The 24,330-nt window shown below is 44.7% G+C and overlaps 1 protein-coding gene across 1 annotated transcript in view; it reads left to right on the plus strand.

The window, feature by feature from the left end:
* Nucleotides 1-23,073, plus strand: part of CHERP (calcium homeostasis endoplasmic reticulum protein) — a 230,184-nt gene extending 207,111 nt beyond the window's left edge. Inside the window, 5 exon segments of the mRNA XM_029614207.1 lie at nt 276-392; nt 3,311-3,405; nt 3,873-4,058; nt 4,528-4,578; nt 21,093-23,073. Of these exon segments, the coding sequence (XP_029470067.1) occupies nt 276-392; nt 3,311-3,405; nt 3,873-4,058; nt 4,528-4,578; nt 21,093-21,130 (487 nt within the window). The 3' untranslated portion in view covers nt 21,131-23,073.
* Nucleotides 23,074-24,330: the final 1,257 nt, after the last annotated feature.

The raw sequence follows: 24,330 nt of genomic DNA on the forward strand, positions 1-24,330 counted from the left end.
GAAGAGGAAGTGGATGCTGGCCTCTGTCTTCTCCATGCAGGGGTCTTTTTGTGGATGCAAACAATAGCAAATTGAACAGTTGCATAGTAAGTCTGCACTTTACCAATAGCAGACCACCTTTGTTGTCATCAGGAGAAAACATCCAGGTTTTATCTCCTTTAAGATTTGAGCCAAATAGATGCCATCTGAGTTAAATAACTGTCTTCATTATTGGAGGTGGGGGAACCTGGAGGAACAGAATGGAGGCTGAAATAAAGCAATGTCTTCCCTCTTAGAAGCAGAAGTAGGTCCCGCTCCTCTGGCAGTCGATCCCGTTCCAGGTCCAGATCGAGGTCTAAATCATATTCACCCGAGAGGCGGCGCCGGTCCCGCTCCCGCAGTGCCACTCCTCCGTGAGTATTTGGAGCTTGTTATTTCACTAGCAAATTTTTTTTTTTGCCATATCCACTTAACAGCCTTTACTCTAAGGGGCCACTTGTTGCAGCCTTCCCATTGAGGAAACTGTAAGACAGGCTGATAGCTCCCTCTAAAGCCAAGTATCACCTTACATTACAGCCACTGGGAGTCGCCCAACCTGTGCAAGATTTCTGCACTTCCCATGGCCTCCCATCCGACCAAAAGGCCTAAGTATGGGATGCGTGCAGGGGCCAGTTTTACATCTCATTTTCTTTATTATAAGTTTTTATTGATTTTAGTACCATTTAAACAGAAGTCACAATGAGACTTAATTTGGTTTATAAACTCACTTTACAAAGCTCCTGGTGCTATGAGTTAGTGGATTATATATACAAATTGTCATAGAGTATTTGTAACACATTTTGCATCCTTGTTAAATAAAGCAATTTTCTAAAATGTAATAGTGTGCAGGGACAGTGAATCTGCTAGAGATTCCTGTTTATAAGCAACAGAGTACAAAAAGTGCTCGGCTATGGATGTCTGATGCTATTATATACATTATTCGATGTTCTTTATGAAGGGGAAAAAGTTCTTAGGAATGGAATTTAAGTACTTACCCAAGTATTTCTCTCTTCCGTGTGTTTTTTACTTCTCCCTTCAGTCCTGGCAGATTTTCTGAATTTTGCTGGGTTCAAACCAAAGCAGCAGAAATTCCTCTAGGTGCTCTGGATGGTGTCTGTAGTTGTCTCACTGACATTTTCTACCCTAATGCTGCTGATGTAATAATCTAGATGATGTGTATCTTTTGTGACATAAATGGCATGAACTGCAGCCCAGACATTGCTTACTGGTTTTAATATCATACTGCAGGACGTTGTGGAAAGCCAGGCCTACTGTTAGCACAGTAAATTGTGGGAGATGGGCAATTTTAATTTTTGGTCTTATGTGAACTTGCATATCATGGTTTTCAGTTTTCAGCTCTGTTATATGAAACTTGTGACTTTTACAGACCAGGATATTATGACAATTATAGACTAGAAAGGATCCCAAGATGCAATTGTAAGATTAAATGGAGAGAGCCTGGTGATGTCGTTCTTTGAAAGTCTTTCTGCTTAGAGTAGGGTTTCCCACCTTGTGAATTAAAAAAACAAAACCAGTATAACGGTAATAGCAGAAAAGGACCAAATGATCCATCCAGTCTGCTCAGTAAGCTTATGGTAGTATCTGCCACGCAGGTTACCTCCATGTTTCTCTTAAGGGTAAGTCCCCAAGCCTTATGATAGGGATAGTAATATTTACAGTCAAAAGCAAGCAATTGTCAAACCCATAACAATTTAGTGCTAGCAATATTTTTTTACTAGGTGAGGAGCCTTCTTGAAAATTCAGACAATGCTGCTTGACTTGCTTTGCTTTTGAACTTGGCTGTAGAAGCAGTCCTGTGCTTTTTCCTTTGCATATCAGTATATCGTGGCTGAAGTGCAGGTGTGCCACAAAAAAAGGCCAATGAGAGCTGAAGTGCTGTGGCAGTATTCATTTCCTACAAGTCCTGGCCCGCAAGATATTCTCCCACCAGCGGATGGGTGGATCAGAGAGCAGTGCTTATCTGTTGCTGCTTCTCCCTCCATTGCCTTTCCTCTGTATTGAAATTGCATGGGTCCTGTAGTCTGGCAAAACCTCCTGGCTCTGTGCAGTTCTGATTGCAGAGGGAAACTGGCAAAGAAGGAAGAAGCAGCAACACCAGGTAAATGCTTCTGGTTCCAGGAGGAGGGGAGAGATGGGACAGATGAAGGTGATGATGCCAAGAGAGAGAGGGGTTCGGGGGAGAAGGAAGGTGGTGATGATGCTAAGGAAGAGGAAGTGAAGCTGATGATGCTAGGGGAATGGGAGGAGAAGAGAAAGTGATGATGGTGAAGATGGTGTACCATGATGTAAACCCTGTGCCAGATGTGCAGTGACACAGAAAAAGTTAGGAACCATTGGCTTAGAGGTCATGATGTTACTGATTAACTGAGAGAAGAAATGGCGCAAGCGCAAAGATCCCGCTTAGCAGAACACCTGCCTGCTGGTGCATTTTTCAGTGTGCTGGTGTTTGCGGTTACCACTGCAACAATAATCTGGCCCACCTCAACCACAAATATATGAGCTTTAGCAGATGTGGTGCTGGGATTGGTCCTGTAGTATTGAGAAGAGGCGGTGTAATAGGAAAAGCATCCTGCAGATTTTTCCTGATGTATGGATCCCATCTTCATAAGGATTTCTCTGTCCTTTGACTGTAGGAGGAAGAGTGACATATAGTGGTTTAGAGCAATGGACTGAGAACCAGGATTCAAATCCTGCTTCTCCCACTGATGCTCCTTATATCCTTGGGCAAGTCACTTTATCTCCCATTGCCCCAGGTACCCATTTAGATTGTAAGCTCTTTGGGGCAAGGCCTTATATCCAAGTATTTATCACCCTACTGGATGCATACATCCAGTAGGGCTATAAAAACAGCATTATCTTTGAGAGTAAGAGCCTAAGGTTTTTATAGACATGCATATTCAGGAATGGCAGAAATAGCCAAGTGGTTATAAGAGCAAGTTAGGAACCAGGGAAACAGGGTTGAAATCCCCACTTCTCCCATTGATGCTCCTCGTAATCTTGGGCAAGTCATGTTGCCCTGCACTGCCTCAGATACAAACTTAGATTGTAAGCCCTCGGGGGCACGGAACTATGTTATGTTCCTGTTTGTTTGTTTCTTGCTTGTGTTTGGAAAGGTGAGAAATTACATTTTAAATACAAATATCCAGATTCATTGTTGTTGATATCCTAAAACCTAGAGTGGCCAGACAGGCTCTGAAAGCAGCCTTTATAAGGCTTATAATCTCCCAAGTCTGTGGTGTTTAGATGGTGAAAGAGCTGTTTTTTATTCCAGCTCAGCACCTGGCTTAGGGTCCTCAGGAGCGCCCTCTATCCCAGACCAGAGACTTGGAGAGGAAAATAAAGGGCACCAGATGTTAGTGAAAATGGGTAAGAGTCCTTTGGTGTCTTGTGATCCAATCCTCCTTATGTAGCCTGCCCCCAAAACAGCAGTCTGGCAGTGGCAAAAGAGTGAAGGCTAGGATTTCCTCCTTTCTGCTCTCGCTCCTGCCCTTCTGCCTTTAGCTTCTTCCACTTGTCAGGCATTCCCATTTCCCAGACTGGCCAGGAGGAGGAGGAGGCCTTCTGCAAGGCTGAGCCCTCTATTGCCATTCCTGGGCCACCATGTCCCTTTTTTTTTTTTTTTTTAAGAAGACCTTTTTCTTTTCCACCTCTATGATGTACCCAAACATTTGCTGGAGATTGGGAGCTTTGAGCCCTCTCTAAATTTAAATTTATTTTTTTTTTCCTTTCTGTTTTTTTTTTTTTTTATATAATGGCTTATGGATTTAAAACAAAATAAATGCTGAGAGAGCTGCATTTCCACCGCTGACCATGCTTGCGTGCCCCCGCTGTAGGATGGAGTGGGTCTGGCGGACTCGGTGCTAAGGAGCAAGGAATCCAGGACCCCATTAAAGGGGGGGATATCCGAGACAAGTGGGATCAGTACAAGGGTGTAGGTGTTTCCCTGGATGACCCGTACGAGAATTACCGCAGGAACAAGAGCTACTCCTTCATCGCACGCATGAAAGCGAGAGATGAAAGTAAGTGCGCCTCTTCTACTTGCAGCCCGGGTGAACTTTGTGGAGTCTTGGTGACAGCGGGACTAGAACCCCTTTAATGCAGGGAGTCTGGATTTTCTGATCCTACACCTAATGGTGGATTGATTTTTTTTTTTTTTAATTTGCTGTAACCACAGCAAAGTCAGTTGCTACTGATTTTTTGCTAACATGGTCAAGAATTACTGGCTTGTTAGTAGCTTATCCGTGTGTGTGCCAGGAGTGGAGAATTAAGTTTCCCAGGCTTTGGATAGATTGCTGACTTTATTTTTTGGCTGCTGCTTTTGTTTGTGTATTTAATATTTCATATGGCAAGGGATTCCTGGATAGTTCATGAAGGGTTTTTATTTCCCGTTCCTTAAAAATAGTTCTAGTTGAAATGTGACATTTTGCTAGATGTCGCTTCGTTTTGCCGACTCGCCACTAACTGTCGGACCTTTCCTTCTTCGTACAGATTTCAAAGCGGGTGGAAACTTCCCAGGCGCTGCAGCTCCCCCAGCTAACGGTAATTTGATATCCGTGTACATTATTTAACTATTGTGTCCCTTCCCTATTGTGCAGGATAGATCCCTGCATTCAGTGCTGTAAGTGAGCCAGCTGGGTATCCTGTAAAGTTCCTTTTACCTGTAATGGTCAGGATTAAGGCCATTCCAGTCAATGGCTATTTCCTCTGTTAAAAACAAAATAGAATCAATGGCTGTGCAAAGAAAAAGTGGGTATAATGTAATTTAAAAAATGGTGGGAAGCTGCCTGATCGGTTAAAGCAAGTGGGGTGTTAGGACTTCAAGGGTGTAACTGGAGCATCAAGCAGGTCACAGAGTGATGTATATTTATTTATATAATATTTAGCTCCCATCCTTTTATTGGTAGCTCAAAGTGAGTTATATTTAGGTACAGTAGGTATTTCCCCTGTCTCCAGAGGGCTTATCTAAATGTGCACCCGAGGCAATGGAGGGTGATGTGATTTGTACAAGGTCACAAGGAGCATCAGTGAGATTTGAACCCTGGTTTCCCTGGTTTTTAGTCTGCTGCGCTAGCTACTAGGCTGTTCCTCCACAGGCGTTGCAGTGTACTGCTACGTGTATTCGTAGAAGGAGTACTTTACAAGGTAATCTGTCGTACTAACTGCTTTATAGCAGATCAAGACAGCCTGTCATGTGGCTGGCATGATGGTCCTTGGTGTATTTGGACGACTATAGGGCTTGACCACAGATTTTAAAGCATCCCTGCCAGCATCACTGGAGATGAATACAAAAAGAGGTGACACTGAGGGACTTGAAAACTTCTTCTAAGAACACAGTAGGAGGCCACAGATTGTGCCATGTATTCTTCAGAGCTTGAGTCATGAAAGCATGCTTAATTCCATGACCCCTTGGCTGAGTTAAGGAACAGAAACCAACTGATGAGCACAGTTCTGCTGAATGGATAGCACATTCCTCTTCCTTGTCACTCCTGGACATTCCTCTGAAAAGAGCAGGTTCTTTGTTAGCAGACTCACTCCTGGACTTGATTTTTCAAATTCAGTGAGTAGGGGTGTGCCATCATTGCCAGAAACACGAAGAAAGATTTGCACACGGACATCTATGATCAAGGCAGGATGGTGCTGAGGCGCTAGCGTATGACCTCACCATGCTGCACTAATTTTGGATAGCCTGGGGTTGGCAGGTTTTTTCCAGATATTGGAACTTTGTGAATAATGGGTCTTCGGATAAAAAAGATCTCAATTGTATTTTCAATATAAGTACTGTAGCATACCCAGATATTGTCTAGACCAATATGTTCATTATTTTGGGGTGAAAGTTTTCTTGCCAATATTTCTAAACTCTAGACTGCTATCAAAATAACATTGCTTGCTCAGGCCTCATCCCTTTGGAAACTTTTGAGGAAGTCTAGGTGCAATAACTATGCTACCAGGCCAGATGTCCCAGGGCCGGCTACAAGTATACATCTGAAATACTAAGCTGTAAAACATATAGGGAATCCCGTCTTATGAAAGATGCCAAATAATACCCACTTTTCCATTTATTCTGGCAGCCTGAATACTCATTGAATCATTTCAGTAAGACATTATAACACTTATACATGTGCTTTCTAGGTCATGCTTTTTCTCTCTCTTCATATTTTGCAACTAACGATCTTTTGTGCTTAATCCATGCCTTCTTAGAGTCTTTTATTGTTTTGACCTCCACCACTTAACTCCAGAAGGGAATTGCAGGCATCCCTACCCTCTTCCCTATGTATTTCCTGAGATTACCCAATTGGAGCTTCATATTGTGAACCATATTTTTCAATTTCCTTCCCATTTGATTCTTGAGTAGTATCTTTCAGGTATTTCAATTTCAGGTCACAGAATTCAAATAAATAACCAATATGAAATGTTCGAAGTGCTAGCAGAAATGCAAGCACTCTCTTAGATTGGCCTAGCTGGCAGCATTTAACTTGCAGCTGGGTCTGGCTGCAAATACAGTAAAAATGAAGTCCTTGCGGAAACAGGCAACTGTGCAGCTGAGTCTGGCAGGCTGTAATAACTTCTAGTAATAACTAGAAGTTCTAGCAGAAATGCAGGAGCTCAAGTAGCTAGGTCTGTCTGACAGGCTATGCAGGGGGCTTAAGAGACCCGATGTCTGATCGATATCCATGCCAGTATTGGTAGCTGTTTACTTTATAAAGCCTTGTGGTTGGACATGGGAAACGGATGTTGAGTATGAACCAAATAGGGGATTTTGCATCATCATCTGCCTGAGATGATAGAGTACAAATGAGGACGGTGACAGAACTGTCCTGGATAAGGAGAGATATCTTACAAGTGGTCATGCTCTATAGTTGGTAGCTGGGATATATTCTTAGAAGTGTGGACAGGAATAACTGGGCAGACCGGGATAGGCTGGTTAGTCGTTTTTTGTCTTATACTATATTACTATGAATTGTGTACTATTTATAATTTCTAAAGCACTACTAGAAATAACGCAGCGCTGAAAAGATGTGCATAAGAAACAGTCCCTGCTCCATGGAGCTTACAATCTAGTAAAGACAGAATATACAAGATAAACAAGTGTATGGGAAGTATATTTACTTTAGAGAAGTGCATAGGGTTTAAAAGCAGCTTCAAAAAAGTGAGTTTTTAAAATGGATTCGAATATGGCCAGAGAAGGGAGCATGATGCACCAATTTAGGAAGTCTGTTCCAAGCATATAGTGCAGCAAGATGGAAAGAGCAGTCAGGAGTTGGCAGTGGAGGAGAAAGGCATAGATAAGTGACTTCCCCGATGAATGGAGTTCATGAGGAAGGATATAAGGGAAGAGAAGAAGCTATTAAGCTGCAGGGTGAATACGTTTATAGGCAAGGGAAGTCTTGCCTTACAAATCTGCTACATTTTTTTTGAAGGGGTTAATAAATGTGGATAAAGGTGAGCCAGTAGATGTGTATTTGAATTTTTAGAAGGTGTTTGACAAAGTTCCCCATGAGAAGCTTCTAAGAAAATTAAGTCATGGGGTAGTAGGCAATGTACTTCTGTGGATTGCAAACTGGTTAAAAGACAGGATATAGAGAGTAGTATTAAATGGTCAGTTTTCTCAGTGGAGAGAGGTAAACAGTGGAGTGCCTCAGGGATCTATACTTGGACCGGTGCTTTTTAATATATTTATAAATGATCTGGAAAAGGGAACGATGACACAAAATTATTCAGAGTAGTTAAATCACAAGCGGATTGTGACATATTGCAGGAGGAACTTGAAAGACTATAAGATTGGGCATCTAAATGGCAGATGAAATTTAATGTGGACAAGTGCAAGGTGATGCATATAGGGAAAAATAACTCATGCTGTGGTTTCATGTTAGGAGTTACTACCCAGGAAAAAGATCTTGGTATCATAGTGGACAATACATTGAAATCATTGACTCAGTGTGTTGCAGTGGTTAAAAGGGAATGGTGACTAAAACAGAGAATCTCATATTGCCTCTGTATCACTCTGTGGTAAGACAACACCTTGAGTATTGTGTTCATTTCTGGTCGCCGAATCTCTACAAAGATATAGATGCATTGGAGAAGGTACAGAGAAGAGTGACCAAAATAATAAAAGGTTTGGAATGGCTCCCCTATGAGGAAAGGCGAAAAAGGTTAGGGCTCTTCAGCTTGGAGAAGAGCAGCTGAGGGGGGATATGATAGAACTAGAATGGGTTAAAGTAAATCGGTTGTTTACTCTTTCAGATAATACAAGTACTAGGGGGTACGCCATGAACTTAGCAAGTAGCACATTTAAAACAAATCAAAGAAATTCTTTCACTCCTCGCATAATTAAAATCTGGAATTTGTTGCCAGAACATGTGGTTAAGGCAGTTAGCTTATCTGGGATTTTAAAAAGTTTGGAAAAGTTCCTGGAGAAGACGTCCATAAACTGCTATTAGTCAAGTTGACTTGGGAAATAGCCACTGCTTATTACTAGCATTAGTAGCATGGGATCTATTTAATGTTTGGGTACTTGCCAGGCCACTGTTGGAAACAGGATGCTGGGCTTGATGGACCCTCGGTCTGACCCAGTATGGCAACTTATTATGTTCTTATAGGCAAGTTAGAGAAGGTTGCTTGTACGCCGAAGCAACAGAGAGCCAATGTAGCAACTTGAGAAAGGAGGTCATAGCAGTCTTAAAAGAAGATAAATCATGCAACCAAATTCTGAATAGATTTCACTGAACGAAGATGGTTTTGCCGGAGGCCCATCAAGTGCAAATTGCAATAATTTAAGTGTGTGTTGAAAAGAGAGTGGATAAATGTTTTCGTAGCATGGTCAGAAAGGAAAGGATGTATTTTAGTACTGTTATAGAGAAAGAAATGGCACACTTTAATAGTGTTTTGGATGTGCATTGCAAAGGGGAGAGAGACATCAAGAAGACCCCAAAGTTATAGGTTGAGGGAACTGAAAGGATGAGAGCATCATCCACAAAGACAGGAAAGGAAAAGGCGTTTGGGGGTGGGAGGTGAGGAAACAAGATAGTCTATCTTGGCCATGTTAAGTTTTTAAGATGGTGGTGTGGTACCCAGGTGGCAATGTTAGACAAGCAGGCTGAGATTTGGGACTAGATTTGTAATGAAATTTGCGGTGCAGAGATAGATCTGGGGGGGAGTTAGCATAGAAGTTATAAAAAAGTTGTGGGAGGACATCAGAGTACCAAAAAAAGAAATGTGGAGTGAAAAGAGAAGAGAGCCTAAGATAGAGACTTGAAGCACATCAACCAATAGCAGAATAACAGTGGAAGAGGAACTACCAGAGAGGGTACAATAAAAGTATAGTGGAAGAAGTAAGAAAAAAACCAAGATAGAGCAGAGTCCTGAAATCCAATTGAGTACAGTGTGTCAAGGCATAGACTGTGATCAACGCTGACAAAAGCAGCAGATAGGTCAAAGTGGATAAGGATCTTGGCCACAAAGACTTTGGCGGAAGCAGTTTCTATACATGATCTGACATTTTACATCTGGTGAGAACCATTTCATCTATTTAGATACTCTTAAGGCCACAATTCAGATCATTTCATAGCCAGAAGAGGTTTTCTGCTGTCAGTGTATTATAAACCTGTAATGTTTTCTCTGAGTACAAACAGGTTGACAATCCTCCCACTACTTCCTGATACCAAAGAAAACAGGGGGACTCTGTCCCATCCAAGACCTAAGGGCCTTGAAAAAATTCATCAAAAGAGAAAAGTTCAAGATAGTTTCCCGGTTTCCTGGGTATCCTGATCCCTTTCTTGTAAAAAGGGGACTGGCTTTGTTCCCTGGATCTGAAAGAAACCTACATCCATATCAAGATCTTCCCAAGTCACCGGAAGTATCTCCGATTTGTGGTGAGAAAACAGCACATCCAGTATCACATACTGCTGTTTGGGCTTGCGTCAACCCCATGTGTCTTTATGAAATGCCTGGCCAGGGTGGTGGCGCACATTCGCAGGCTGGGAGTTTGTTTTCCGATATCTGGATGATTGGCTGGTCAAAAGCACATTTCAGGTGTGGGCCAACAAGGTCCATGTGCTCAACAATCCAGGTGCTGGAGACAGTAGGGTTTATCAACTATTCCATGTCTCATCTCAGCCCATCACCTCAATTAGACTTTTTTGGAGGTCTGTCTATTTATTTATTTATTTAATGTACCGACATTCGATCTGAGATATCACATCGGTTTACATTCAGGTACTGTAGGTATTTCCCTATCCCCAGAGGGCTTACAATCTAAGTTTTGTACCTGAGGCAATGGAGGGTAAAGTGACTTGCCCAAGGTCACAAGGAGTGACAGCGGGACTCAAACCCTGGTCTCCTAGCCCACTGCTCTAACCACTAGGCTATTCCTCCTCCCTTATACATTATCATATTCTTCCTCCCTTAAACATTATCATCTTAGGAAATGGAGAGCAGCTATCACACCACTAGGCTATTCCTCCTCCCTGTTCTGCTAGATACGGCTCAGGCTAAGGCCTTCCTGCATCAAAAAAGGGCCATCAACCTGATGACCATCGTGGCGGGAATGCAACAGTGCCAGTAGGCGTCAGCTTCGCACATGTTGAGGCTGTTGGGCCATATGGCCACGACGGTTCATGTCACTCACTTGGCATGTTTACACATGCGAAAGGCCTAATGGACCCTGAGGTCACGGTGGCTTCAGACAATGCAGAGCCTCCAGAATTGCATTCGAGCAACTTCATCTCTCTGGGACTCTTTGACTTGGTAGCGAGTAATTTCAAATCTGGAACGGGGGATCTCCTTTCACTGTCCTCCTACCCAAATTATTCTAACTATGGATGCGTCCACTCTGGGTTGGGGAGCTTATGTAGATGGGCTTAGCAGTCAGGGTCTATGGTCCGCCCAGGAACGTCTTTATCACAACATCTTCCTGGAGCTCTGGGCAAACAGGTACATGCTATAGGCTTTCAGAGATCAGCTGTCTAACAGAATTGTCCTGATCCAAACTGACAAACAAGTGACAATGTAGTATGTTGTCAAGCAGGGAGGTACAGAATCGTATCTCTTGTGCCAGGAAGCAGTCCATATCTGGTCATAGGCCCTTTCCCACAGCATGGTGCTATGATTCCATAGCCCCTCATTGGCTGAGACAGATCTAGTTTCCACTCCTCGGGGAGATGTCCATCTGGAAACCAATCAGGCTGGGGAGTTCACACAGGATCGAGGCAGGTTGCATCATCATCTAGGCCCTGCCGCTCACAGCCTGGATGTTGAGAGATTAATATTGTAACCCCACTCAATCTCTCGAAAGATATATCTCAGATTATGGTGGCTTCCAGAAAGCCTTCCACTAGAAAGTCCTATGGACTGAAGTAGAGGTGGTTTTCCATGTGATGTGAGCAGAAGGCCCTAGGCCCTGGATCCTTTCTATTGCTCCCCCCAAAAACTGCTTCTAGACCTATTGCAAGTTGGCTTGAAGACCAACTCCGGTAGAGTTCACCTAAGTGTAATTGGCGCATACCATTGTAGTGTAGATGGTACACCAATCTCTGTACAGCCTATTGTTAGTTGTACATTTCATGCAGGCATGCCCCTAAGGATTCCCACTGTGTCTTTGGACCTCAATGTGGTGTTAGCTCAGTTGATAAAAGCTTCCTTTGAGCCTCTGTGCTCCTGTGACCTAAAGTACTTGACCTGGAAGGTCATATTTTTGGTGGCGGCCACTTCAGCACGCAGGGTCAATGAGGAACAGACTTTAGTGTCTTATCAACCAAAATTATATATCTGTTAACCCTATATGCTACAAATTGTTCTATGTAATTGTTATGCTACACTATTTAATCGCAATGTTCCTTGTAAACCGATACAATGTGCAAACGGTTATCGGTATATAAAAGCTCATAAATAAATATACTAAGTTTTTCATGACAGGGTGGTCTTATGTACGCACCCTAAGATCCTGCCAACGGTGGTGTTGGACTTCTATTTTAACCAGTCCATTGTCCTGCCAGCATTCTTTCCCAGGCCCCAATTGCACCAAGGCGAACAAGAACTACACAGTTTGGTCTGCAAAAGAGCCTTAGCCTTCTATCTGTAGCAGACAGAAGCCCATAGACAGTCCACCCAACTTTTTGTATCTGTTGATAGGAATAAGTTGGGTATTGGTGTTGAAAACATATGTTAATTGGCTAGCGCACAGGGGTGCTTAAACCTGTCGTATGGGTCCCCCCAGCCAGTCAGATTTTCAAGATATCCCTAATGAATAAGTATGAGAAATATTCATACATAGGAGGTAGTGCATGCAAATAAATCTCATGCATATTCTGTAGGGATATGCTGAAAACCTGACTGGCTGGGGGGCCTGGAGGACCGGTTTGAGCACCTGTGGGCTAGCGGACTACATCTCCTTTTGTTATATACCCAAGCGGGATTGTATCTTGGGAGCCATGTCAAGGCTCATTCTGTTAGAGCCATGGCAGCGATGGTGGCCCACTTGCAAACAGTTCCCATGGAGGAGATCTACAGAGCTGTGACATGGAGTTCTCTCCACACATTCACATCACATTGTTTGGATACGGATGGCCAAAGTGACAGTGGATTTGGCCACTCTGTCCTTCGGAACTTGTTTGAGGTGTAGAACCCAACTCTGTTCCCGCCTAGGCCCTGTTGTTTTTGTTCAAGCTGCCTCCCACCACACAGGGATCTGCTCCAGCAAGGTCCGGTCCTTCACGAAGATCTGACTCTATTCTGTCTTTCGGTTTGGCCCTTGAGAGGGCTCGCCTGATGTTGTGTGGATATTCGGCAGCAGTAATTACCACCTTGCTCCATGCGAGGAAGTTCTCTACATCCTTAGCGGATGTGTGGGTCTGGAGAGTATTTTAGGCTTGGTGCGAGAAATGCATTGTTACCCCTCAGATGATCAAAATCCCACTGGTTCTGGAATTTTTATAGGACAGCTTGAATAAAGGGTTGGCCCTTAACTCCTTGACGGTCCAGGTAGTGGCTCTTTCCTGTTTCAGGTGAACGGAACTCACCTGTCTGCTCATCCGGACACAGCCCATTTTCTAAAAGGGGTAAAGCACCTCCGGCCACCCCTATGGTGACTGGTTACCTTGTGGAATCTTAATCTAGTATTGGAGTTTTTGGCAGGGCCCTCCTTTCGACCGCTGTGCATCTTTCCTTATGCTTGTTAACCCTGAAAATGGTGTTCCTGGTGGCATTATGCTCGGGTTGTTGCATTTCTGAACTACAGGCATTGTTGTGTTGGGAACAGTTCCTTTGGATGACTCCAGGAGCATTACAACTTCATACCATTCCATCCTTCTTGCCTAAGGTAGTCTCGGAGTTTCATTTGAACCAGTCCATTTTGTTGTCATCCCTAGATAGTCACAAGGTCACAGAGAAATATCACCTGCTCTGCCATTTACATGTCAGTAGGCATTTGGCGCGGTATCAGGAAGTTTCAGAACGGTACGCAAGACAGACCACTTGTTTGTTCTTCATGGTGGAAGGAGACAGGGCAAACCAGCTTTGCGGCCTACCATAACTCGCTGGATCAAGGAGGTGGAACTCGCTGGATCAAGGAGGTGGTCATGGGAGCCTGTGTAGAAGCAGGAAAGCCATTACCCTTTCAGGTTGCTCAATTCCACTAGGGCTCGGGCAGTATCCTGGGCGGAAGTAGACTGGTGTCTCCCATCGACATCTGCCAAGCGGCGACGTGGTCCTTCTTACACACCTCCAGGTTCTATCGCCTGGATGTTCAGGCCCAAGAGGACGCAACCTTTGCAAGGGCAGTGCTAACCGGACCGCAGGCAGCCTCCCACTCCGTTCGGGAGTAGCTTTTGTACATCTCATTGGTCCTTAGTCCATCTGGCTACACATTAGGAAATGGAGAAATTACTTATCTGATGATTTTGTTTTCCTCAGTGTAGACAGATGGACTCAGCATCCCGCCCAAGGCTGCCCAAGAATGGTGCCAAGAAATTGTCCAAGAAATGAATATCGATTCCAAGAGGTTACGGACAAGCCGTCGCCCAATCCCTAGATCAGGGTATCTATAATCTTGCTGGGATTCAGCGTTTGTTTGGTTGAGTACAATTACAGTTATCCATTTTTAATCAAGTTTTTTCAATAGTATTTCCACAATGGCTTTTGAAGAGAATTCTGAGGTCACTGCAGGGGTATATCTAAGGTGATGTCAGCTCTGAAGCCTGACTCTGTCTCCATCTGCTAGCAGGGGAGCATATAGCCCATTGGTCCTGAATCCATCTGTCTACACTAAGGAAAACAAAATTATCAGGTAAGTAATTTCATTTCTTGATAATTTCCTTTCCTTTAGTGAAGGGTAGGTCAATCCCAACAAGTGGGTTATGCACCTCTGCTAGCAGATGGAGACCGAGCAAAAGTTGATGTCACTGCTATATAGTTCCACCCCGACATCAGCCCACCAGTATTCTCTGGAAAAGCCAAACCGTGGACAAACCTGATTTAACATGAACGTTATTAGCAACAGGCAGCCATTCGTGTTTCTCAACCAACCGGAACACTGAGCTCAGCTAAAAGAATGAACATACCTAGCAAACTAAGAGCTAGAGAAGCCACAACAGTTATCAATAATGAGCAGGAGTCATACTCTGCATCACTCACCCTAAGAAGGCTAACCACAAAATCCAAATCCGGCAGCTGAGGGCAAGGCTGGGATTGACCTACCCTACACTAAAGGAAAGGAAGTTATCAGTTAAGTAGTAATTTCTCCTTCCTTAGAGTTCTGGTAGGTCAATCCCAACAACTGGTATGTACAAAAGCTAATCCTGAAAAGGGTGGGAGGCTACCAGTAGCCCAGCTAGAACCGCTCATGCAAAAGCGGCATACTCCCTAGCCCTAACATCCAAGCAGAAATGTTTGGAGAAGGTTGCAAGCATGACCATGCTGGAGCTCGGCAAATTTCAGCAGGCAACAATAAACGAAGCTATGCCCACGATACCTCATAGAATGCAGTCTAATCTGCTTCGGTAAGGCAACCTCAGCAGCCACATAGGCTGGCATAATGACCTCCTTTAACCCAGCAGGCAATCGTTGCCCGCATCGTTGATGCTTCCTACTTACCTCCACCATGGAGCACAAACAGACGATAAGACTTCCAGTCTTAGTCACTTCCAAGTAGTTCAGTAGATGACGTTTGACATCCAAGGAACAAAAAAGGCAGTACTTAGCTTCATCTCTGTCCCTGTCCAAGGCAGGCAGAGAAATGGTCTGGTTCAAATGAAAGACCAAAACCACTTTTGGTAAAAAGGAGGGCACAGTTCGAAGGTGAACTGTACCCGAAGTCATACGGAGAAAAGGCTCACGGCAGGAAAGAGCCTGAAGTTCAGAGACATGACAAGCTGAACAGAGTTTTTCTGGTAGCAATCTTCAAAGGAAGCAGCCGCAAGGAAAGAGTACTCAGCGGTCGAAAAGCTGGACATGCCAAGAACTCGAGGACCAAGTTAAGATCCCACAAAGGCACCAGAAGCTGCACTGTGGAATGAAGATGTTTAATTCCCTGCAAAAAATGGGACATGTCTGAATAGGAAGACAAAGGCCCTCTATTGACTCTTCCCTGTAACTAGCCAGTGCTGCAACTTGAACCTTCAAGGTATTAAGGGCCAAACCCTTAAGCAAGCCATCCTGTAAAAATTCCAAAATCAAAGGAATATCCACCTTGAGCAGTTGAGTACCTTGCTCAGAATACCAGACCTCAAAGATCCTCCAAAGTCTAACATAAGCTAGTGAAGTAGAAAATTTCTAGACCCAAAGAAGAGTAGAAATTACAGAAGGTGAATAACCGTGCTTCAACAGTCAAGCCCTTTCAATGGCCAAACCATAAGACACAACCGACCTGGATCCTCGTGCAGAATGGGCCCCTGATGTAACAGATCTGTCAGACAGTAGCCAGAGGGGACTGCCCACCAGAAGTCTCTGGAGATTGGCGTACCATGGCCTTGAGCCAAATCTGCAGCCACTAACAGGACGGTGTTGGTTTGACTTAAAATCTTTTGTACCAGTCCGCCTACAGCAGAGCGCCATGTGGCCACTCCTGAATAAAAGCGTCTATGCCCATCACTTTTGGGTCTCGCTTGCAACTGAAGAAACATGGAACTTGTTGAAGTTCGCCAACAGGTCTAGATCCTGTAGGCTCCAGCAGTCCACCTGGAGCTGAAAGGCCTCGTCCGCCAACTCCCATTCTCCTGGGTCCAAACTTCTTCTGCTGAGGAAATCAGCTCTGATATTGTCTTGTCCGGCAATGTGAGAGGCAGATATGGTCTGCCCATACCATGAGTGCATCTGTTTCCTCTGATACCTGTTGACTCTTGGTTCCACTCTGATAATTGATGTATGCCACCGTTGTCGCATTGTCAGACATTATCCGGACCACTCGAACATCTGGCCACTCGGAGAACCACAGGCACGCCAACCGAATTGCTCGAGCCTCCAGTCTGTTGATGTTTCACTGCCGCTCCACTGCATTCCAGCACCCTTGTACCACCAAATGCTGATAGTGAATCCTCAGCACTGGAGACTCGCATCTGTCGAGTACCAACCAATCTGGTGTCAGGGAAATTCCCTTCCTGAGATGGTCCACGTATAACTACCTGTTCAACTGGGATTTCACTTCTAACAGAAGGAGAAGTCTCACCAGATATTTCTGCAACTGCGGACTCCATCAGGAGAGCAAGGTGCACTGAAAAGGGCAAATATGTCCCCTCACCCAGGGAACCACATCTGACGTGGCAGCCATCAACCCCAGACCTGTAGATAAGACCACACGGTCGGACAAACAGAGTTCTGCAGGGATTGCTCTTGCAGCATCAACGAGAGGATCCGAGAATCCGGCAGAAACACTCTGCCCTGCTTTGTATTGAATTGAACCCCAAGATACTCTAGGATCTGAGATGGCTGCAAATTGCTCTTGGCCAGATTAACCACTCAGCCTACTTCCTGTAGCAAGGAAACGACCCTGTGGGAAGCGAGAAGACTCTCTTCCAATGTCTTCGCTCAAAACCAGTAATCCAGATAGGGGTGAACTAGAATGCCGTCTTTGCAAAGGGATGCTGCTGCCACTATCATGACCTTAGAAAAGGTCCTGAGCGCTGTGGCTAGTCTGAAAGGCAAGGCCTGAAACTGGTAATGATGATTCAGAATGGCAAATTGGAGGAACCGCTGATGTTCCTACCGGATGGGAATATGCAGATACGCCTCCATCAGATCCAGACATGAGGTACTCCCCTGCTTGAACCACCATTATAGAGTGCACAATTTTCATCCTGAAATGCGTGACTCGTAGATGTCAATTGATGCCCTTGAGATCCAGTATGGGCCAAAATGACCCTTCCTTCTTGAGCACAATGAACCAAATGGAACATTGGCCCGTATTTCCCTGTGACTCGGGAACGGGGATCACCGCTTTCAGAATCAACAGCCGTTGTAATTTCGCTTCCACTTCTATCCTCTTCTGAAGGGGGTTGCATGGAGAGACCAAGAAAGCATCCAGATGAACGCAAAGAAATTCTAGAGCATAGCCATTCCGAACCACTTTGAGAACCCATTGAACCGAAGTAATATGGGCCTACCTGTGATAAAACCAGGATAGATAACCACCTATCTTTCGTACCACCAGGTGAGCCTGCAAACCTTCATTGGGAAGACTGAGGGGCTCTGCCTTGGAGCCCATATCCTTTTGAACACCTCGGGGGTAAAAGGACAGAGATCTGCGGATGGGACGAGATCTCTGGGAAGAACTTCCCTTATAAGTCCGAAAAACTAGTAGTCTCGAGAGCAGCCACTAGCCCGAGAAGTCTGGGAAACTGGCTTCTTATCATCCGGCAAATGCGAGACCTGGGTCTCTCCCCATTTACTTGCCATTTTTTCCAATTCATTGCCAAACAAAAACGAGCCTTTGAAAGGCAGTTTAGTCAGATTGGACTTTGAAATAGTATCTGCGGACCAGTTGCACAGCCTCAGCTGTCACCTGGCTGCAATAACCGAAACAGCATCTCTGGCGGCTATGTGTACCAAGCCACAGCCTGTATCAGCCAAGAAGGCGGCCCCTGGTTCCACGATACATCCTAAATTGGACCCAGTGCCACCAGACCCTTGACAAAGCCGCAAGGTAGCCTGAACTACCAAGGCGCAACAAGAAGCAATTTGCAAGTTCATTGTCACTGCCTCAAAGGTATGCTTCAGGATAGTCTCAATCCTCCTATCCTGAGTATCCTTCAGAGATGCACCTCCTCCTTCTGGGATGGTGGTACGCTTCATGGCAGAACGCACCAAGGCATTTGGACTGTGGATTCAAGGGGTATAAACCCGCTAAGACACATCCTCCTTTAAAGGATACTTCTGGTGCATTCCATTCCAGATCAATCAACTCCTGGATTGCATCCAAGCGGGAAAAGAAACAAGGAGCCTTGAGCAGGGTGACCAAAATAGGATTCTTCTTTTGCAGCCCAGCCACTCCGAGGGTCTTCAGGGACTGAGATATCAGACCCAGCAACTCATCTCTCTGAAAGAAACATAGAAGAGTTCTATATGGCTCTAAATCTGGGGGAATATCCCCTTCCTCACGAGGAGAGCCCCCACGCTTGACCATGGAGACAGTCTGAGGAGCACTTCGAGTGCTTAGACCTATCTTAGAAGGAACTGCCGCTTCAGCATACTGTCCCTGTAAAAATGTTTGCAAACCCTGGAAGAATTCTATCCAGGAAAAGGTGGCTGTGTCCATTCCAGGCCCCATAGCCCCGAACCTGATGTTGTGCGAGCCAGTGTCCCCTGAGAACTCAACCCATGGACCAATCTGGAGGAGACACCTCCCTCGGTCCCACTTCCCTCAGACTGAGGAGATTGATTATTGTCTGCAAAATTGGAAGGAGGCAAATCTCCCTGAGCATCCAGGCAGCATTGACACAGGCTTAAAGAAAGCTCCGGCTGAATGGCTCTGATATGGCAGGCAGCACAGATAAATAGGCGCTTAGATTTCTTTCCTGTGGGCACCATGCTATTAGCGCACAGCCCGAAGGAGGCTCACGCCTATTTATTTATTTCCCGCATGTACAAGCGTGCCTAATATGGATGCACAAAAAATGTGCATTCAAGTCCATGTGCCTAGGTTGCTCGTCCCACTGGATACACAAACTGGATGCCCAGGGCAGATACCTAAACTGGGCGCACAAGATGTGTGTCCAGAAGGAAGAATGTCCAATTGCACGCACAAACGAGAATGGGCATGTACATGGATGCACAAATGCGCGCTGACTGCAGCAAAAAAGTGTGCAAAACAACCCCGTGGCCTTCCGCGCGCCAAAATACGAGAAGCCTGCAAGTGGGGCCTAGCCAAACGGCTGCTCAACTCACCGAGCCTGCACTCTCCTCATCTCACAGAACTCCCCAGAGTCGTGAGTAGGACAGCCGAAGGCCAAGGAAACAGATCCTTTTCCTACTGTTTTCCTGTAGTTAACTTTATTAAAAAAAAAAAAGTTAAAAACTTTTACCTGAGCTCAGCCCTCCCTGGTTGAGAGCAGGAATGGGTCTGGCTATGAGGGGAGAGGGCTAAAGCCTTCACCGTCGAGCCTCTCTCGGTCTGCAACCGCTAATTGAAATTTAGACCCATGCCAGTCAAGGCACTCTACTGAAGGAGGGACCGCAAGGTATCACCTCAGGAGGCAAGCGTACTACATCGATGACATCTTTCCAACTTTTTTTTTTTAATCGCAGGCAATGCATTTCCACCATCTGCTGGAAAATATTGGCAGGTTGATGTTGGGTGAAGGACTATTTATTTTATTTAATTTGGATATTTATATTCCACTTTTTGGCACTTCAAAATGGATTATATTCAGGAACTGTAGATATTTCACTATCCCCAGAGGGCTTACAATCTAGTTTTGTACCTGAGGCAACGGAGGGTAAAGTGACTTGCCAAAGTCACAAGGAGCAGCAGTGGGATTTGAACCTTGGTTTCCCTGGTTGGTAGCCCACTGCTCTAACCACTAAGCTACTCCACTCAGTTTTTGCTCTGTCGCCATTTGCTGGCATAAGTACACAACCCACTTGTTGGGATTAACCTACCCAAACGCTAAGGAAACTGGGTATTGTGCATGTTGGCACTTGTGTTTTCTTGGTCTCCTTTTGTGTTTGGGGGGGGGGGCGCAGTTTGTAGCTAGGGATTCACTCATGTGTGAGGACTGCTATTCTGCTTGTCCTCGGAGAAAGCAGAGTTGATTATCTATAACAGGTGTTCTCAGAGGACAGCAGGATGTAAGTGTTCACGAAACCCACCCACTATCCCATGTAGTTGGGTTTCCACTACGTGGGTTTCCTCTCCTTTATTGTTTTATCCTCTTGAATTCTATATTATAAAACTGGAGGGGACCCCGCATGGCATGGACACGTGGTATGATGCATGCCTGAGCATGCTCAATGAGGCTCAGTCAAAGTTTTAGAAACTTTGATACAAGTTTTCCTTGCCAGGCTCCTTCTGATTATGTTACCCATGTGTGAGGACGGACATCTTGCTGTCTTTGGAGAACACCTGTTACAGGTAAGCAACTCTGCTTTCTGCTGTTATATTATAAACCTTTATATATGTAATAAGCCAATACATTTATTTCACATTAAGGGTGTCTTTGCAGAGAAATATATCAAATTATTTCAGCATTTATGTTGCCTAATTCAAGGCAGCATCTAAAAAGTTACATAGAGATACAATGAATCCCTATTCTGAAGAGCTTACAATTTAACTGGGCATCTGAGGCAGCAGGAGGTAATGTGACTAGGCCAAAGTCACAGCAAATAGCAGTGGCAGAAGCAGGATGTGCTTGGGATTATGTTAACCATTTGGCTAACGTATATAATACATGTATCTAAGCACGTTATGTAAATGCATAGAAAGCTAAATCAACGTTTAGATATCATTTTATATCATTACCTTGATAGGAAGATCTCATAAAAATAAATGTTTTGGTCAAGTGAATCCAGTTGACTCTGTGACCTTTGAAACTAGCTGCTAATACTGACTCTTTGTTCTCCTTTTGTTCTAGTGAAGCGGGAAGGTCCGGATACACCACCTCCGGAATAACCATCGCAGGAACACAACAAAAAAAAGAAAACGCCCCATATTTCTTTCCTTATCCTGTGTAAATTAGCAAAATTTTCAGTGTCTTGTACAAATTGGAGTTTGTCTTAAGGAATTCTTACATTTGATTTAATATTAAACCCAAAATGATAGACTGGAAGCAGTTGCACACCTTTTTATTAATTCTGTTACACTTAAAAATCAGCCTTTTTTTTTTTAGGGTAAGTGTTTAGACTAATTATCAGGATGCTGCCAAAGTTTGTGAAATGCACAGGGCATTTTTAAGTGTTTGGTTTTTTTTGTGTGATTTTAGTGGTTTCCCACTTTATAATACTAGAATAAATGTATTTTCAGTAATTCTGTGATTGAGACAAATTTGAGATTCTCCTGTTTCTGATACACCTATGTATTGGTTTTTAGGGGGCTTGGCTCTTATTGGTTTTTAGCATAGTTCTCTATGTAATTTTTTTAAAAACTAAAGTAGGCTTTTATATTTTAGTTATCTTCATCTCTTAAAATTAAGTTTAGTCAATAGATCAAAATCCTTTCCTTGAAAGCCTGATGGATTTCAGAATGAAAATCTATTATCCTCCTAGGACAAGAAGGATGATAGTCCTCACATATGGGTGACATTATCAGATGGAGCCCTGTCACGGAACACTTTTGTCAAAGTTTCTAGAACTTTGGCACACTGAGCATGCCCAGCATGCCGCTAACCCTGCAGCCAGCAAGGGTCCCCCTTCCATCTCTTTTTCTCCATGCAGCAGTTTCCTCACGGTTTAGGAGCTCTGTGAGAAATTTCTCACAGCTTTCCTCACTGAAAAGCAGTTAAAAAAGAAAAAAAACTGGGACCCACTATTAGTGGGATTAGATTGAGGACAAGTGAGAAGGCGTAACAATTTGGAAATGGGGAAAACCTCCTTAGAATACTTCATTCTTATATCAGACAATAGTGGCATCAACAGTGCAGGAGCTGGAAGTCCTCTTTTTTAATGGTTTAAACCCTCCCAGATTGTCAGAAGCAGGCAGGGTCTTAGCCAAATTAATTACCCTAGAGGCAATAGATAAGGCAATAGTTTGTCAATAGGGAAATGCCTTGGGCCTGATGACTTTCAGGTAGACTCTTTCAAAGAACTTTGGCTGGAATTGTCTCCTATAGTTGAAGAGTTATTTTAATATCTTCAGTTACCCCAGTGCTAGGAAGGAAAGGTTTGATTGAGACTTCCATAGTTTTTATACATAAAGGGGACGGATGCATTAGATGGTTAAGCATTCAGGCCCATTTGCTTTTCAATTCTGATATGAAAATCCTAGCTAAGGGTCCTTCACAGGAGATTGGGAACTTTTATTATCTGGATTTATTGGGCCTGATCAAAACATCTCATAGCAATACTAGAAGAGTATTTAACTTGATTCTCCTAGTATGTAATAAACAAATTACATATGAGCAATCATACTTTCCCTCCCAGATCTGCGTTTATTAACATCTTTCCACCCCATTATCTTTTCTCATTAACCCTTTTTTCTTTATCTGTGTCCTAATTATTTTGTCCCCACTACGTCTCGAGAACCCTTCCATCCCTATACCTCTCCTCACCTTTGAAATTCTCTCGTTAACACACCACCTGAGCGAGGTTACATTTATATTATGTCTTTATATACTTAACTTTATATGCTTCACACATCATAAGGCCGATTCAGATCGTACTCCTTCATACATGTTTACACACTATTGTTTCTTGCCTAAATGTAACTACCGGTAGTTTGTTCTTGGTTGAATATATATTATACGAACGTGTTATATGTATTAAGTTGTTGAAATGTAAACCGGAGTGAAGGCTTACTGCTATACTTCGGTATATAAAAAAAAAAGTCTAAAAAAAAACTATTTGAAGTTTATCTTCTCAAAAAATCCCTCAGCGGGGTCCCCCATCGCGCTCCGTTCCCTCCGACACTCAGTAAGTGTTTTTTCTGGTACTTGCGGTTGGTTCCCGGAGGCTTACCGCTTAGGTGCCCAACGGTCACCGACTGCACGCCCGCCAAATTTTAACATGGCGATCGGGTTTAGAAAATGTCCCGAGTGTCCGAGGACCATGTCCATAACAGACCCGCATGAAGTATGTGTTTTGTGCTTAGGCCCCTCGCACGATGTTCGTCGATGCCCTAGTTGTGTACAAATGACCCCCAAAGGCCATTGCGCTCGCCTGGACAAAATGGAGCAGTTGTTTGCTTTAAAACATACTGCTCCATCAACGCCACTTCAAGCGCCACCGACCGTGGAGGGTCCATCGAACTCTGAGACGATTCGCCAGGAGCACCGTGGACAGGGTGTGACCGTCCGTCACAGACTCCATCGAGGACATCTGCGTCATCGTCCTCTGTGCTGGGGAAAAACCAGACCGAGCACTGCGGGAAACATTGACACTGGGCACCGAAGGGCATCCCCGACCGGTGCCGGCATCGGTATCACAGTGGCATCAACTTCCATCAAGCCGCCTGCGAAGAGGACCCGGGACCCCTAGGCATTCCCCACCGATACTGGTGCCGGGCACCGATCCTCCACGGGCCCCGTGGAGGCTCCGGTGACCCCTAGCCTGCCTCCTACCCCGATCACCGTGCCACCCATGCCGGCTTCCCGGGTGGAATTGGACCGCATGATCCAAGAGGCAGTGCTTAAAGCCTTTCAAGGCTTCCAATCGCCGGCGGCGCCAGTCCCGGAACTGGCTCCCTCGATGGTGGCACCACTCCTCGAGCGCCTTAATACACTCATCAATACACTCGTCGATACGCTGTCATCGAGTCATCCATCAAGGCCTCTGCAGGTCCCGATTCCAGTACCGGGTTCCTCGGAGGAGGAAGGATCGATTCCTGGCCACGTCCCTCCACTGGAACTGTCTATGCCGGAGCCCTTGCCAGGGCCATCAGGGCTACCGGTACCCAAGCGCACCTCATCTGCCCCGATGCCCTCGATGCCGGCACCGATTCCATCGATGCCTTCCTGCCCTCTCGGCTTTGACATGCTCCCTCCATTGGGAGCTCCACTGGGAGAAGGCGAAAGTCCCTATAATCCACGGGGCGCTGCATCCTCAGATGATTCATCACTGACACCCGAGGACCTACTCTCAGAGCCTTCACTGCCGGAGGAAAGGGAAGATCTCCTCCAGAAGACCTCTCACGGAGGAAGATGCTCGCCATAAAATGTT

This window comes from Rhinatrema bivittatum, chromosome 8 (assembly GCF_901001135.1).
Source record: "Rhinatrema bivittatum chromosome 8, aRhiBiv1.1, whole genome shotgun sequence".
Taxonomy (NCBI): Eukaryota; Metazoa; Chordata; class Amphibia; order Gymnophiona; family Rhinatrematidae; genus Rhinatrema; species Rhinatrema bivittatum.